Genomic DNA, 16420 nt, shown 5'->3' with positions numbered 1-16420 from the left:
CAGTATGGCTATTCTTATGTTCTTACCTATGCCCTTTTCAATAGGCCTTATGCAAAACTAAAACAAACTCCAGTGAAAAACAATCCCTCGTTACCAAGGCCTCCAAAGACACTGCTGAACTTGACACTCCTGCCAAAGGCACCAAATCCCTTTAAAGTTGCACTTGCATGACAGGAGCAGAACTAGGGGTAGGTTGAGAAATATTTGAAACAGCAGATAAAATGGCCATTCTCCTGCCATATTTTGTGGACACTGGGCAGAAAAAAAATGCATCTCCCAGAAGTCCCTTCCAAATCTTTGGTGTGCTCATAATCTTCTGCTCATCCCCCTACAGGGCTCCTCCTGTGGTTCCAGTGTGGCAAGAACCACATTGCATTTAGATTCCATGAAGGTTGCTGTAGTGAGAATGCTTGGTGCACTCCACTAGGGCCTCCACGTGTTCCATGCTGGAAGAAAAAAAATTGCCTGTACCCAGAAAAATCCAAACAGTTCTGGGGATGGGGTGTTGGGGTCTTTGATATGCTTCAAACATTTATGAGGTTTATACTTTGCTTGGGGTTTTCCCCATTGCCTTTGCATTCTGCTGTATGGTGTGATGCACAAGTTGGCCTCGTTGGCTTTTGTTATTCCTCTAATACGTTTAATAAAACATTTACATTAAAAAAAAAATCCAGTTCTGGAAAACCTCACTGTACCCCTGCCACAATGATCTAGCACTTCTGTTCCATAGTACCTATTCAAGCTCCCTTAAGCCACCAGAGTATAAACACTACCTTCCCCCATGGCAGAAGTTCAGCAGCTACTGTCCTCTTTTCTTCTTAATTTTTTAAATGGAGGAGGAAAGGAGCACAGGAAACAGTCACTTTGCTGAATAGTTAAGGAGGTGTAGGGGGGAACCCCCCCCCCCCCCAGCTTGCTACTGTTCTCTGCTGAAATGGTCACCATTTTTCCAACTGCCCTAGGAGCTAGCCATACCTAACTAGACCAGCTGCACAGTATGTCCATCACCATCTGCTGGAAACAGAGAAAAACTGGCGAGCTTAGATTTCCCTATGCCCTTTATAGGGTAGAGCTTGGAAGCAATTGGTCTCCATCTGTTTGGTAGGTCCACTGGTTCTGGACTGGTTAGCAAGGAGGAGGAATGCAATGAGGGAGTGAGACAGACAGACAGACACACACACACACACCTCTTCCTCCTTTTCACCCTCAGTCCTCTCCTTCATATTTATCCACTCATACACACACACTTTCCACCTCAGCCCGCATCCTCTACCACCCTTCCCATTTGCTTTCATCATCACCACCGATCCCTTCCTCCTTATCAGCAGTAATGGCTTCTCAGGCTACCCTCTTCTATCCCTGAAGCCTAAATGTTTGCATTTTCTATTTAAAACAGTAACACCATGGCCCATATGTAGGTGAAGTTATCCAAGGATACAGTGCCGCTACTTTTAAATTTTCAAATAAGGGGGTAACGTACCAGCCCATGGTTCTGCTCAACCCAGCTCCTGCACTCCTGTGGAAGTGGCAGGAACTAGGGGCCCCGATTTCACTTTCTGCATAAGGTACATGGTATATTCACACAATATACCAAGGAATTTCTTTCCAATGTCTGCTCTTAAAAATTCCATCAACTTTCAAATTCAAAAAAAAACAAACAAACCACGAGCACTCAAAACAGTGAAAAAGTATGTTTTTTATTCATAGACTGTAGAGTTCTGAAGGTCAATTTCTTGTTGCTGCCACTACAAAAGAATCCCTGGTACTGGCACATGCTGGGGCTGTAGACAAGAACTATGTGCTTAGGATTAACTTAAAAACAAACAAAAAAAAAAAGCCTTCCCCCCCCCCCCCCCCCTATCCATAAGATCCTCAATGCCAGGTAATTACTGTGCCATCTTCAGCACAGTCACAGAAATATGTGGTAGTGAATTGTTATAAAGTAATTGGAAGTATATTAGAAATAACCTAAGACTTATGCATGCATTAGGAGACCTGACTTTCAAGCACCACAGGGAGCTAGAGCCACAGAATTAGATCACCTTAGGAAGGCTGGAGATAGAAGAATTGCATGTTCTCACTAAGGGGTCCTTTTACTAAGCTGCGGGGAAAAAGGGCCCTGTGCTAGCAGCGGGGTCCGTTTTCCCCACTCACCAGGGCCATTTCTTCCACAGCCGGTAAAAGCTAAAAAAAAAAAAAAAACAGGTCATGCGGTGAGAACTCTTACCGCACAGCCATGCAACGGGAAGCCCTTACCGCCACCCACTAAGGTGGCTATAAGAGCTCCGGCGGTGTGTGCAGCGATGCCCGATTACCACTGGGTTAGCGCCGCACAAGCCAATTTCGGGGGTTTTCTTCTCCCCCCTCCCCCCAGAAATGGCAACACACTTGGGGGTGGGCTGGGCCACGTTAGTCCCGGAAGAGCGAGCGGTAAGCCCGTGTTGGGCTTACCACCAATCTGTAAAAGGGCCCCCTAAAATTCTCAATCACCAAAAACAATTGTAGCCATCAATTTTTTGTTCCTTTATTTACAGTTCAAATCACAATGCAACTTCTGAAACAATGGCCCTCTTCTTTATGTACCATAAGTTTCTCATGCACTTGAGAATGCTTGCAAAAAAAAAAAAAAACCCTCAAGGAAAAAGACCTGCTTCCTCTGCAAATGTATACATCATATGCTTCACTGCTCAATCTGATATGTGCTCTGGTCTAAAAACAGCATTGTAAACTGCTTTGAGAAATCTTTTTGTAATGTGAATTGGAAAAGGCATGCCTCTGAACAAGCTAGTAAGGTGAAACTAAGGGCTCTGGTGGGCAGAGATTTAAACCAAGATAAGGCAATAATTTAAAAAGAAAGAAAGAAATTGATAAACAGATTGAGCACTAAAGCACTAGAACACTGATGCTCATAATTAAAACAATGTTAAAATAGCAAAAAATATTTTTTTTGAGGCCAATTATAATAATCCATATTGTTAAAGCATAAACTTGCAGTGCTTGCAGTGGAAAGTGAGGTCCTCTCTCTCAAGTGAATGAGAAACTTATGGCACATGAAGAACAGGACCATTGTTTCAGCATTTGTACTGTGATTTGACACATCTGGTTGGGAATTCCCATTTTGAATTGTGGTTATCATATGTATTTACACTTAAAAAACAACATAACTTTGCTATATTGACTTCCCCAAAGTAAACTTAGTAATGGTCTTAGATTCTAAGACTTAGAAAACAAATTAAACCAGTCAGGTGTATGCTCTAGCATAACCAAGCCTGACTAATTCAAATCAGTTGGTAATCTTAGTTTTAATTGGATTAAATAAAAATGAAGAAAAAGCAGGCATTACTACACACCTATTGGGGAAAACTGCTACTGTATAAGTGGTGTGTGCTTTCTAGTTTTATCAATGCCAACTGTGGTGAAATCAAGACTACATCACTTTCTCTTTACAAAGTTTAAATTGAAAAATAAGGGGTACAATGTATTATGTTCTACGTTCTCTCAGCCACTGCCACTGTAATATTATGGAAAGCCAACTACCAACACTTGGGATCTCATACCAGAAAACAGTTTTGAGTCATCACTGCTCTATTAACATACCTTAAATAATATTTCAAGGTACTGCAGCCAGCAGAAAAGGAACAAAAAATAAAACTTTAAATTATCCCCAGTGTAGGATGTGCTTAAAGAGAATATGCAAAGCAATGTACCAAAAGATCTCACCCAAATACAGATCAGTTTCAGTGGCTGTTTTATCACTTACATAGTAACATAGTAAATGATGGCAGATAAGACCTGTACGGTCCATCCTGTCTGCCCAACAAGATAAACTCATTTTACATGGTATGTGATACTTTATACGTATACCCGAGTTTGATTTGTCCTTGCCTTTCTCAGGGCACCCTAAGTTTTAAGAGTAGGCTGCTAGAAACAAACCTCATGCCTGGATGGTCTGGATGGATAAGGCAGGCAGTATTTTTCACCACTGCTGAAACACTTTCCCCTCCGAAATAGGAAGGAAGATGAACATTGGCCATAACAAAACACTCATGCCGCCCGCCCCCACCCCCACCCCCAAAAAAAAAAAAAAAAAAAAACTCAGTAAAGATTTAAAAAGTTGAGGAAATGTGTAAAGAATTCAACCTTGATATAAAATACACTGTGATCCTCAGGATTTATAAGAGAAAGAATCTGAGGGTGTGGCTCAAGTTCACCCCTTCGCTTTACAGGGCAAATTAAAGCAGTCTTCAGTGCCATAACAGAAAGGTTATGAAAATTTGGCCAAGCCTACAACAAAATGAAACAGTTTCACCTTTGCTGCCATCACTGATTTTTATATATGATTTGGTGACAAAAAAATTTATAATACATGTGTTTTGAAGGGAATGAGGAAGGGTATAAAAAAAAAAAAAAAGGTTAAAAAGGACCTAACTTATCTAAGCAGCTCTCCCCACTGTATTCAAAACTCAAGCAGTGCCAGCAGATCTCTCTGACCAACGAGTAGGCTTCTGGGAGCAGGTGCAAAATGCAAAATTAACTGACAGAAAAATGCTGAACACAGCATCATTAAAATACAAAATATTTATATTACTGAACTATTAACACGTAATGTTCTGCATCTGTAAAACTTTGGAACCACACAGTTGATTTCTTAAAAATCAAGTCCATGCCAGCTTCCAAGTACAGTTAGTGATTAGTTAGCTTCATTCTTCGATGCCTCATCAAAGTTTTCTACAAGATCTGAAAAACAAAATCAGAGAGATTAATACAAAGTACATTTCTCAACTATGTATTATAATTGAAAATTCAGTTGACAGTTAAATCACCACTAAAGGTCCCCATTTCACCATCTTTTCATATCACTGTACTGCTGTTTATCAGACACCACAAGGAAAACAGGCATATAAAGAGTTAAAAACTCTACTGCAGTGTGTAATCATGGAAGATTGCTATATTGATTTTTAACTGTGGGAGATTTTACACATGGGTTAATATGCTACCTGAACTGTATGAGACTGGAAAGTGCAACAAAAATGTACAAAATGATGGGCAAATTTTTATCATTCAGTGTTAATGATCCAACTGTGTTCTCAAAGCAGCAAGCCCTTTACTCTAATGGAGTACACTAGAACAGCAACAGGTAGGCACATTTCACATGTTGTGTTGCACTGTTTTCCTTTAACGATTATCAGGAAGCCTTCTTGTGCACGGATCTGGCTCAAATTTGGCAGTGCTGGAACTGCAGCACCAGTGCCTACCAAATGTCAGGCAATTCCATGGTGGGAAAGGGGATGGTTACAATCAAAGTGGTTTACATACTATATACGGGTACTTATTTTGTACTTGGGGCAAAGTGACTTGCCTAGAGTCACAAGAGGCTTCAGTGGGAATTGAACGCAGATTCCCAGTATCGAAGTCTGCTGCACTAACCACTAGGCTACTCCTCCACTTCCAGGGCCTCATCTAGAGAAACAGGTTTCAACAGAATTAAACTCAGCCCATCAGTAAAAGAAAAATACCAAAACAAGGAAAAAGATCTAAACAAACGTGAGTGGAAAAAGGAAAGGCAAACAGAATCTGAATAACTGTTCAAATAATAATTCCACTGTGGAAACTCCTTTCTCCAGAAAGTAGAACAGGCCCACACCAGCAGAAATAGGGACATTTTTTGTTGTTGTTAATTCTCCCTCTAACCAGTACAGACATGGCCTACTACAACTTTTCATTCCTATGGAGACTTAGCAAAATTGCCTACCTTTAATAGGGGTTCTCTGTAGACAGCAGAGGAATGCAGCCACACTGAATGGTGACATTTTTCTAATGAACCCCGCTTCCCCTGAGCATGTGCAGGTATTCCCACACTAGGTAGGATTCCTTCCCCTTCTCTATGAAGTTCAGATGTTACGATTAAACTCCGCTTTCTCCACAGATAAGCAGGGGAGATGCAGACACACTGAATAGCAATTAGAAAGCTGAGCATTTGTAGAACTGTATTGCTGATTGTAGGTGACTCAGAGATGAAGAATGAATGGTTGAATTCCTGCCCCCCCCCCCCCCCCGGCAAAAACGCAAGGTTGTATAGCACTGAAGGCTGTATCTTATGCTTGGTATATGCCTGGACTTAAGATCATGTCACAGCCCTGTAAATATCCTCATGAATGGCCGTGAGGTTTGTGATAGTTACTGTTGTTGCTCTAAGGCAGTGATGTTCAATCTTGACCGAAGTTTGAATGCTGGTCTCGTAATAGCAGAACACTATGCAATCAGAGACCCAGGAGGAGAACAGTGCCCCCTTTGATGTTGCCTTTCTGGGTTGTTTCGAGTTCTGCATAACAAACAGTTGTGAACTTTTGTGCAAGTCCTTTGTGGCATGAGACAATAAGAGTACTGCTCTTTTGCAATCATGAGAATGGAGTTCTGATGTACCAGGGTAGGGAACAGAAATGAAAGTAGGGAGGACGATGGATTGGTCGACGTGTAAGGGGGCAAAAACAAGCATGGGGGTGAAACGGTCCTCATATCCCTACTAGATGAACTTCACAGAAACTGAGACAAGGGATTCGCCTCTATGTTAGTACTGCTTGACTTCTCAGCAGCTTTTGACACTGTGGATCATGCTAGCATGACTGAAAGAAACAAGTATCAATAGAACAGTACTTGCCTGCTTCAGATCCTATCTATCAGACAGGCAACAATCCATAATGTCTGGCAACAACTCATCACCACCATCGACACTGACCTGCGGGGTACCATAAGGATCAATATTGTCACCTATTCTGTTCAATATCTACCTGAAGCCACTAGCTGAGCTGATTCGGTCAATGGACACTTAGTTCTACGTCTATGCGGATGATGTGCAGATACTCATACCCACTGGACCTGACTCACCTACAGCCTTGAATAAACTGATTACCTAACAAATTCAAGAATGGGCTAAACACAACATCTTTGAATGAACCCAAGTAAAACCAAGCTTCTCTGGGTCCTTAACCCACGTGGATACATACCTAACATCAAAATCCCTTTTGGGAAGTACGAACTCCCCCTCAAATCACAAGTCAGGAACCTTGGAATACAGTTAGATTCAACACTTACTCTGATTCCCCAAATCCAAGCAACCTTCAAGAACTGCTTCTACTATTTGCGACAGCTACACTGCTTCTCTCCTTACATTGAGAAGGAAAATCTTATCCCAGTTGTGCATGCCATGATAACATCAAGATTGGATTACTGCAATGCACTATAGAATGGTCTGAGTACTAAGGGTCTGCACCAGCTTCAATTGATTCAGAATGCAGCAAGACTCATAGAAGGTTGCAAGCAATGTGACCACATCACACCATTTTTGCAAAAACTTCACTGGCTACCAGTACAATACAGGGCTAAATTTAAACTATGTCTGATCTTCAAGGCCCTGAAAGGAAATGGCCCGAGTACCTGAAAAATAGGATGATCCTCCACACACTGCCAAGGACACTAAGGTCCTCCCCCAAGGACTTTCACTAACCACACCCTCTCCAAAAGACATTACACGATGTGATACCCGCAAGCGAGCCTTCTCCAGAGTAGCCCCCACACTCTGGAATGCACTGCATGAAAGGCACCGCTTAACACAAGACTATCTCTACTTCAGGAAGCAGGTGAAAGCTTGGCTCTTCAACCAGGCCTTTAATGGAAGAAGTAACTAACTTGTTAGTCTCACACACACAAGGAGTGACTCGGGCTGCACATACTGCAGCAGGACATGTTTATCCACTCCTACCCTAGCTGAGATAATATTTAACTCTCTCTAAACTCATATGCAACTTTCTTTAAATCAATAACCTTACTTTCTAACTCTTCCTACTTTCTTACCTATTTTTATGTTACTTCTTTGTTTTACCCTTCATTATTATAATGTCCAATTACGTATTGTGTTGACATTGTAAGTAGTACACCATGACATACTTTATATTGTTTTTGAATATTTTTACTGCTGTAATTGCCTATTGCTCATGTTTGATCTATTCTCACTGTACACCGCCCTGAGTGAATTCCTTCAAAAAGGCGGTAAATAAATCCTGATAAATAAATGAACCAAAGCCTCAATTTCACTAATCCTTTTGGCTATAGTTATTGCAACTAGCAATACAGTTTTCCAAGTGAGTTATTTGAAACTGCTTCTGCCAGTGGTTCAAAGGGTGCCTCTATAAGCCTACCTAGTAAAATATTCAGGCAGCAGTGGACCTTGCAAAGGCAGCTTAATATTCATCAGATCTCAAACCAAAACTAGCTGATGGGTAGAGTGATTTGCCCTCAAGTTGCCCATGGTAGTCTGAAATAGCAGATAGGCAAAGTTTTACCAAGGTATGTGTAGGCCTGTTAGAGGATGGAGAAGATTTATGGCAGTCCACTGTGCAAACCTGATCCACTTGTGTTGATAAATTTGCTTCCAGGAAATCCTACTATCTTGTACTTCTTGAGAAACTGGTTAATTCTGGACTATCTGCCTCTTGACCATCAGGGCACGTTGTTAGGATACAGAAGCTATCTATCCTGCTGCATTAGCAGCATGGGGCAATTCCTGAGCAGCAATGTTTGGTCCAATGCTTAGAGAGCAGATGAGGGAACTAGATTTGTCTTGGCAAGTGTGAAGTTATCCATAAGGATATCAATGGAAAACAGTGGGAATGTCTCTTGTCCTGGGAAGCAAACAAATTTAGTGTTGGCTAACCCCAATTTTTAAAGATATGCTCTGATTCTGGAATCTAGTGACCACCCATGGAACTCCAGTTGTTGATTTAATGTATTGTCTGCCATCTTATTGGTATCTATGGGTAAATAGGCTGCCTCAAAGGTGGCCTGAATGGAGCATGTGAAATGCCATATACTTCTGGCTTCTTGGCAAAAATATAGAGAGCCTGGCCCTCCCCTATTTGTTAATATAAATCCTTGCCACCCAGCTGTCCAAGAAGATGAGGATAGCTTTCCCTCAAAGCCAGTCCTTGAGTGCTCAATCTGCATAGGTAATGGCCTCAAGTTCCAATCTGTTAATGTGGAGGTTGTGTTCTGGGGACCACTGGAGGATCTTCTTTATTTGCAGTGTTGGTATACTTGTTTTGAAAAGAGGCCAATGATGCTGGTGTCACTGTAATTTGAGATCCCACTGTAGCCATCTTATGTGCAACCTGGACAATGGTACAACATGGATGGTGACCGCCATGTGAGTTAGGAAGCATAGCATGTTTCAGGCAGTTACAAGCTTGGCCAAGTTTGAAATCCAGGGTTACTAGTGTGTAGAGAATGACACAGGAGTGGATAAACAAAGTAATATGCAGTAAAACCGCAGGAACACTAAGACATAGTAACATAGTAGATGACGGCAGAAAAAGACCTGCACGGTCCATCCAGTCTGCCTAACAAGATAAACTCACATGTGCTACTTTTTGTGTATACCTTACCTTGATTTGTACCTGTCCTTTTCAGGGCACAGACCGTATAAGTCTGCCCAGCACTATCCCTGCCTCCCAACCACCAGCCCCGCCTCCCACCACCGGTTCTGGCACAGACCGTATAAGTCTGCCCAGCACTATCCCCGCCTCCCAACCACCAGTCCGGCCTCCCAACCACCGGCTCTGGCACAGGCACAGACCGTATAAGTCTGCCCAGCACCATCTCCACCTCCCGCCACCCAATCTTGGCTAAATTCCTTAGGATCCATTCCTTCTGAACAGGATTCCTTTATGTTTATCCCACGCATGTTTGAATTCCGTTACCGTTTTCGTTTCCACCACCTCCCGCGGGAGGGCATTCCAAGCATCCACTACTCTCTCCGTGAAAAAATACTTCCTGACATTTTTCTTGAGTCTGCCCCCCTTCAATCTCATTCCATGTCCTCTTGTTCTACTGCCTTCGCATCTCCGGAAAAGGTTCGTTTGCAGATTAATACCTTTCAAATATTTGAACGTCTGTATCATATCACCCCTGTTTCTCCTTTCCTCCAGAGTATACATGTTCAGTCCACACCAACTGTCTTGACTTCATGCTTATTCCAAACGCCGAGAGCCCAAATTTAATCTAGTTGCTAGTCAGGGGGAAAGTAAACCTTCTAAAACAGGATTTTTCACATCCCTATTAATTCATAATAAACCTAAGGCAATGAGGTCACGTGATGGATTGAGAGACGAAGACACGTTTTTTCAGGTCTCTCCGGGATAATCCCCCCACTAAGCTCAAAAGCGCGCTAAAATCGACGAAATTGCCCTCCACAGGAATCGCTATCTCCCAAGAGATTATGGACTCATATGTAACAAGAGAAACCAGGGCGATGTCGGGCAAAACGCTAAAAAAAGAAGGCGAGAAAAACAGAGTACAGACGACACCTAAGATGGCGGCGAGCCCGAACCAGGAAAAAGGCTGTGCCTTTACCGCAGAACAACTTTCACAGCTGGCAGAGGCGGTAAAAAAGGCGCTGGAACCAGAATTACACAAAATAACAAATCGGCTGGCAAGTATGGAATCCCTTTTGAGCGAGACGACCCGCCGAACGGGGGAACTAGAGGCTCGCGTATCAGAGATCGAAGATATGGAAATCCACAGAGAAGCGGCCCTCAAAGAAACGCAGCAAGAGCTCCAGGCCCTGCGAAAACAAGTTGACGACCTTGAGAACAGATCCAGAAGATCGAATCTTAGGTTAATAGGAGTGCCGGAAACGATTCCTGACCGGACCTTACCAACTCAGCTTGAACGCTGGCTAAAAGCAGAATTTGCGCTATCCGATAGTGCGGGGTCATTATGCTTGGAGAGGGCCCATCGAGTTGGAAGGAAGAATCCAGCGACGACCAGACCAAGAGCAGTTCTCATAAAAATACACAATTTTATCCACAAAGAAGAGATTTTGAGAGGGGCCCGATCCAAATGGGACACTTTAACGCTGGAAGGAGAGCATATTAGGATATTCCAAGATTACTCTCTGGTGGTTCAAGAAAAAAGGAAGGCCTTTAGTCCTATATGTCAGAGTCTGGTGGCCAAGAAACAGCGCTTTAAATTGCTGTATCCGGCCCAGCTAAAAATCCAAATAAAAGGGACATGGAAAACTTTTATAACTCCATCAGAGGCACAAAAAGCACTGAACCAGGAGACAGATACAGAGAACACCTGATGGAATTACAAATTTAAATTGCTGGACAAAGCAAGAGAGGAACAGATTTTCTGGAAATGGGAGGAAGAGCAGATGACATGCCATTCAGCTCAATGGGCAGTAAAAGACAAATGTTAAGTAGTAGTTAATCTTCATAAATGAACATGTTGAGAGTTATAGTTATGTTATGTTATAATTGAAAGTGCACTTGTTACAGTAGCAACCAGTAAGGTGAGAGGGGATTACCACCATCATAAGACCTTTACTCTTATACCTGACGCTCAGATAGAGAGTGTGGGGTTGAGAGTAAGCAATGGGGAGTAAAGGGGAGAAGGGGGAGAGGGATGAGGGAGGGGGGGGGGAAAGAACAATGATAATTCGATCAGGAATATACAGAGGAACAGGTTACTTAGGAGGAATAGAAGGGGAGGTAACCAAGTAGGAGGGGGAACCACATATACGAACAGTCAGAGCTACGGGGAAGGAGGACGGGAGTGGAACCAAGAGGTCCGGGTGAGCTGGGCACCACGGGCGTCAAAGGAGAAAAGCCAATACAAGAATGACACTGAGACCTCATATGAGCATGCAAGATAAGTCGATAAGGTTTCTGACCTGGAACGTGGGAGGGGTCTCCAGCCCAATAAAAAGGGCAAAAATATTAGCTGCACTAAATAGACATAAAGCAGACGTGATATGTCTCCAGGAAACTAGATTAACACCTGAGGAACACCTAAAGCTAAAACGAACTTGGGTTGGAGAGGTTCATGCGTCATCAGCGGAGGGGAGGAAAAGAGGAGTAGCCATATTAATCCGTAAAGGAATTGTGGCAAAAACTCAACTCATAGAAAGTGATCCCCAAGGTAGATATGTGATGGTACATTTATGGCTTCACCACAAAGAGTATTTGGTAGTGGGGATGTATGGTCCGAACTTATATGAGAGATCATTTTATGACAAAGTAGTGCAATCTTGCCTCCTCTATAGATCCTTGCCGTTAATTATCTTAGGTGATTTCAATCTAGTGGCAGATCCTATGCTGGATTGCTCAGTACCAAGACGAGCAACGAGAGGAGGGCAAAATAAAAGAGCTTTAAACCAATTCATGCAATCCCTGCTAGTTGCAGACACATGGAGGACATTGAATCCTGAAAGGAGGGAGTTTACCCACATGTCTAGAGCCCATGGAACATTTTCCAGGATAGATTACATATTAGTGGACAAAAAAATTTTTTCCCAGGTGCGTTCAGCAGAGATAGGCCCAGAAGAAATATCAGACCATGCGATGGTCTGGGTTGATATGCGGGTTCTAGGAGATGGAACGATAACTAAGGGATGGCGATTTCCATCTTATTTATCAACCAATACAGAATTTAGGAGATACATTCAAAATAGATGGGTGGATTACTCAGACAACAATGCAGCTTACAAAGATCGCCCATTTGTGTTTTGGCCAGCCGCAAAGGCGGTGTTAAGGGGAGACATAATTGCTTTCACGGCTAAGAGGGAAAAAAGGTTGACAGGGGCCATTATTAACTTGGAGCAGAAATATCAAAAAGCAAAAAGGAGATATCTACACTCACCTAACCAATATCTTAAAGAACAAATGCAAACAGCACAAATAGCATTAAACACATTGCTACATGAGAGAGCGACTAGAGCATTAATAGTTAGGAAATACAAGCTCCAACGTTTTGGCAATAAATCAGGAACGTTAATGGCCAGATTAGTCAAACACCAGGGGGGTAGCAGGGTGATAACAGCAATAAAAGACCAGGAAGGGAAGACCCAACACGAAAAAGAGAAAGTAGCCAGGGTTCTGGAGGAATTCTTTGGTTCCCTATACGAGGCAAGGAAGACATCGAGCCAGGTAGGAATACAAGAATATTTGGAACAGTCAGGCATGTCTCAATTCTCTAGCGAGGTTGTAGAGTCCATAAACAGACCCATAACAGGAAAGGAGCTGCAAGAAATCATTAGCTCATTACCTAACCACTCTGCTCCTGGCCCAGATGGATACCCAAGTGAATTTTACAGAATCTTGGGACCTATGGTAATAGCCACCCTCATAGAATACTTTGAGGAAGTGGTGGACAAAGGAAGCTTTCCCTCATTCACAAATGAAGCTTTGATTACATTGATCTTAAAACCTGGGAAAGTAGAAACGCAAGCAGAATCGTATAGGCCGATATCGTTGATTAATGTTGAAGTAAAAATCCTTGCCAAACTGATCTCAAATAGGCTACACCAACACCTCCCAAATTTGATAGCACCGGAGCAGGTTGGGTTTGTTAGGAACCGTCAATCAGTAGTGAACGTGAGGCGAGTATTGCTAGCAATGGGACACTGCCAACACTCAAAGATAAAATCAGCGCTGATCAGCCTAGATGCTGAGAAAGCGTTTGATAGCATAGATTGGGGATACTTATTTGAAGTGTTACGCTACACGGGTATGGAGGGATGGACACTTCGGGCGATAATGGCGCTCTACTCGAACCCCAGAGCTACGGTACTAGTGAATGGAGAGCGGACCAGACAATTTCCCATAAAGAGAGGGACCAGACAGGGATGTCCCCTCTCCCCAGCACTGTTCCTTTTGGCAATAGAACCCCTCTTAAGGACAATAGCCAAGACAGAATCAATAGTGGGAGTGGAAGTAGGAGGAGAAAAACTTAAAGCAATGGCATTTGCAGACGACTTGTTGATAGTGACGGAGCAACCCAATACTTCAGTTAAATTTCTAATCCGTGCAATTACTCAGTTTGGAGCAATATCGGGATTTAAGATAAACATGCAAAAATCCAATGTTATGCAAATATATCCTTTGGGGCAGGTAGAAAGGAGAGAAAGGGAAAGTGCATTTAATCTACAGGGAGTGGAGGAGGTGAAGTATTTAGGAGTGCAAATCCCACAAGACTTAACGAAAATCTATGAGCGCAACATTAACCCACTGTTAAAGGAGACTGTAGCCAAACTGAAACAGTGGCAAGGGCTCCCGCTATCGCTGCTAGGGCGTATAGCAATGTGTAATATGATGATTGCACCCTGCTGGTTGTACAGATTCCAGATGTTACCTCTATACCTTAACAGAGCAGATGAATTGAAGTTGAACGCGGCACTACAAAAATTCATATGGAACGGGAAACGGTCAAGAATGGCACTGGATATGGTGTGTGCTCCGACAGAATATAGCGGCTTGGGCCTAATGAACATCAGAACCCTATCAATAGCATGTGCCATGAGACATTTAAATGACTGGTTCCGAGGCACAGCAGACTTTTCAGCAACTCAAATTGAGATGAACCTATTTAAAAACCATCATTTCAGTAGCTATTTACATAGGTTGAAATGCACGCCTATACCAACGCTGATGACATCACATATACTGCCCACCCTACAGAGAGCGTGGGCATGGATCTGCAGATTACATCACTGCTCTCCCAGAGTCACTCCCTTCCTGCCAGTGTGCGGAAACCCGGAGTTCTCCCCGGGTGATCTACACGACATATTTAGAAAATGGAAAGCCAAAGGAGTGCAATATTTGTTGAATATAATCACTGAAGAAGGGAGATTGAAATCCTTTAATGACTTAATAGAAGCACAACTTTTCGGACCTAAAGACCATTTTTACTACTGGCAATTAAGGCACTATGTGAGGAGCTTGCCATGGGAGGCGCTGACAGAGGATGTTCAGGAAGAATTGCCTTCGGCTCTGTCTTTGAACTCACAACAGAAAGTGCCTCAAGCATTCCATCATAGACACATCAAGGACACCAAGCTGGAAATGGACTATGTCAAACAAGCTAAGATCTGGAGTGGAGACTTACTAACTCTGATTCCAGCAATTGTGTTTAAGTCCCATATGCTAACGATTCGAAGAACGACTCCATGGTCAACATACTGGGAGCTCCAATATAAGTTTGCGGCACGACTCCATATACCCCCGCGCAGAGCGTTCCACATGGGATTGTCCCCGGATGGGGCGTGCCCAAAATGTGGGGGGGAAGGAGCAACGTTAGGACACATGTTTTGGAGTTGCCCGAAAGTCCAAAAGTTCTGGAGGACCATTGTGGAACACTCCCGGAGAATCTGGGACGCAACATGGAGAAGTAATCCCTTGATGCTGTTTGGAAAGCTGGACCTGGGCGTATCAAAGCCCAGAGGATATACGGACTTTGTGAAACGGGCAGTGATGGTGGCAAAAAAGACCATTCTCGTGGACTGGTTGGAAGCAAGAGGTCCACGAACTCAATTGTGGCGGACCCAGATGATTTTTCTTCTAAGAATGGAGAGATTGCTCTACAAAGACAGACCTAGACAAGAATTTGAACAATTTTTGACAAGATGGACACCATTTTTGAGGACTCTATCCCCGGCAGCAAGAAGCCAATTGTTGAATATGTAGCTAACCCATTATTAATAGTTAACTCTGTATGTATAAGATAGTTTGGAAAAGGAAAGGGGGGGGAGGAGGGGAGGGTGGGGAGGAGGAGAGGGTGGGAAGGAAGAAAAATGGAAATGATGATAGAACCAATGTGGAATTGTATATAATCTGATTGTCATCAATAAAAATGATTTAAACATAAACCTAAGGCAATAAAAGTGAACACACAGATATGGGGTAATTTTATAACTATATCTAGGTCAATGCTGGAAAAAAACAAAGAGCATTCATTTTAACCCTATTTATAAAGGTGCTATAGGCACCTATACACTTCTATTAGATAAAACCAATCCCACCCAACAGAAACATTCAGATTAGCAAGATTTTGTATGAAGACCTTTCCATTCATTCCAAAATCAGCTATTGCATACCAATTCACTTGACTGTGGGTTGCAGCAGTCCAGAAGCACAAAAACCACTGAAACACTGAAAACCCCAAACTAGGAACATGTGACAGAATTTCACAGGGAAAGCAGCAGAGACCAAGTTTCTTCACACACATTTGTTTTTCAGTTGTTTCTGAAAACTTACTGCTTCCCCTCTGTCTTAGCATTGTGTAAGAAAACACACAATGTGGGTTTAGGAGGCAGTAAAAGCACCCTTCAAAAATACCTGGAACATCATCGTCCTCTTCATCGATGTCTTCTTCAGGCTTTGGTGCTTTACTGTCCAACACTAAGTCAAAAAAGAAAAAAAATAACTTTGTAAAGGGTTCTTTACCAAGCAAATAATCCTTTAGACAAAGCAGAAAGACAACGTGGAATCCTAAAAAATGCTGTTTCTAGGCACACCTCTGCCTTTCTATATGAGTGAAAGGAACATAACAATGGCTGGACTGTATTGAGGTTGGTATGTCCATTCCA

At 42.7% G+C, this 16420-nt stretch overlaps 1 protein-coding gene across 3 annotated transcripts in view; it reads right to left on the bottom strand.

Annotated features, from left to right (window-relative positions):
• Positions 1-1672: 1672 nt before the first annotated feature.
• Positions 1673-16420, bottom strand: part of BTF3L4 (basic transcription factor 3 like 4) — a 41870-nt gene continuing 27122 nt past the window's right edge. For 2 of the 3 annotated variants that reach the window (XM_030205507.1, XM_030205508.1), the window contains exons 5-6: positions 16170-16232; positions 4304-4737 (exon numbers count right to left, since the gene is read on the bottom strand). In XM_030205507.1, the coding sequence (XP_030061367.1) occupies positions 4691-4737; positions 16170-16232 (110 nt within the window). In that variant the 3' untranslated portion in view covers positions 4304-4690. Of the gene's footprint in view, positions 1782-4303; positions 4738-16169; positions 16233-16420 lie in introns of those variants that run through there. The other variant, XR_003942404.1, reaches the window with a different exon arrangement.

This window comes from Microcaecilia unicolor, chromosome 6 (genome assembly GCF_901765095.1).
Source record: "Microcaecilia unicolor chromosome 6, aMicUni1.1, whole genome shotgun sequence".
NCBI lineage: Eukaryota > Metazoa > Chordata > Amphibia > Gymnophiona > Siphonopidae > Microcaecilia > Microcaecilia unicolor.
Note: the sequence above shows the minus strand (reverse complement) of the source record. Positions and strands in the feature narration are given on the sequence as shown.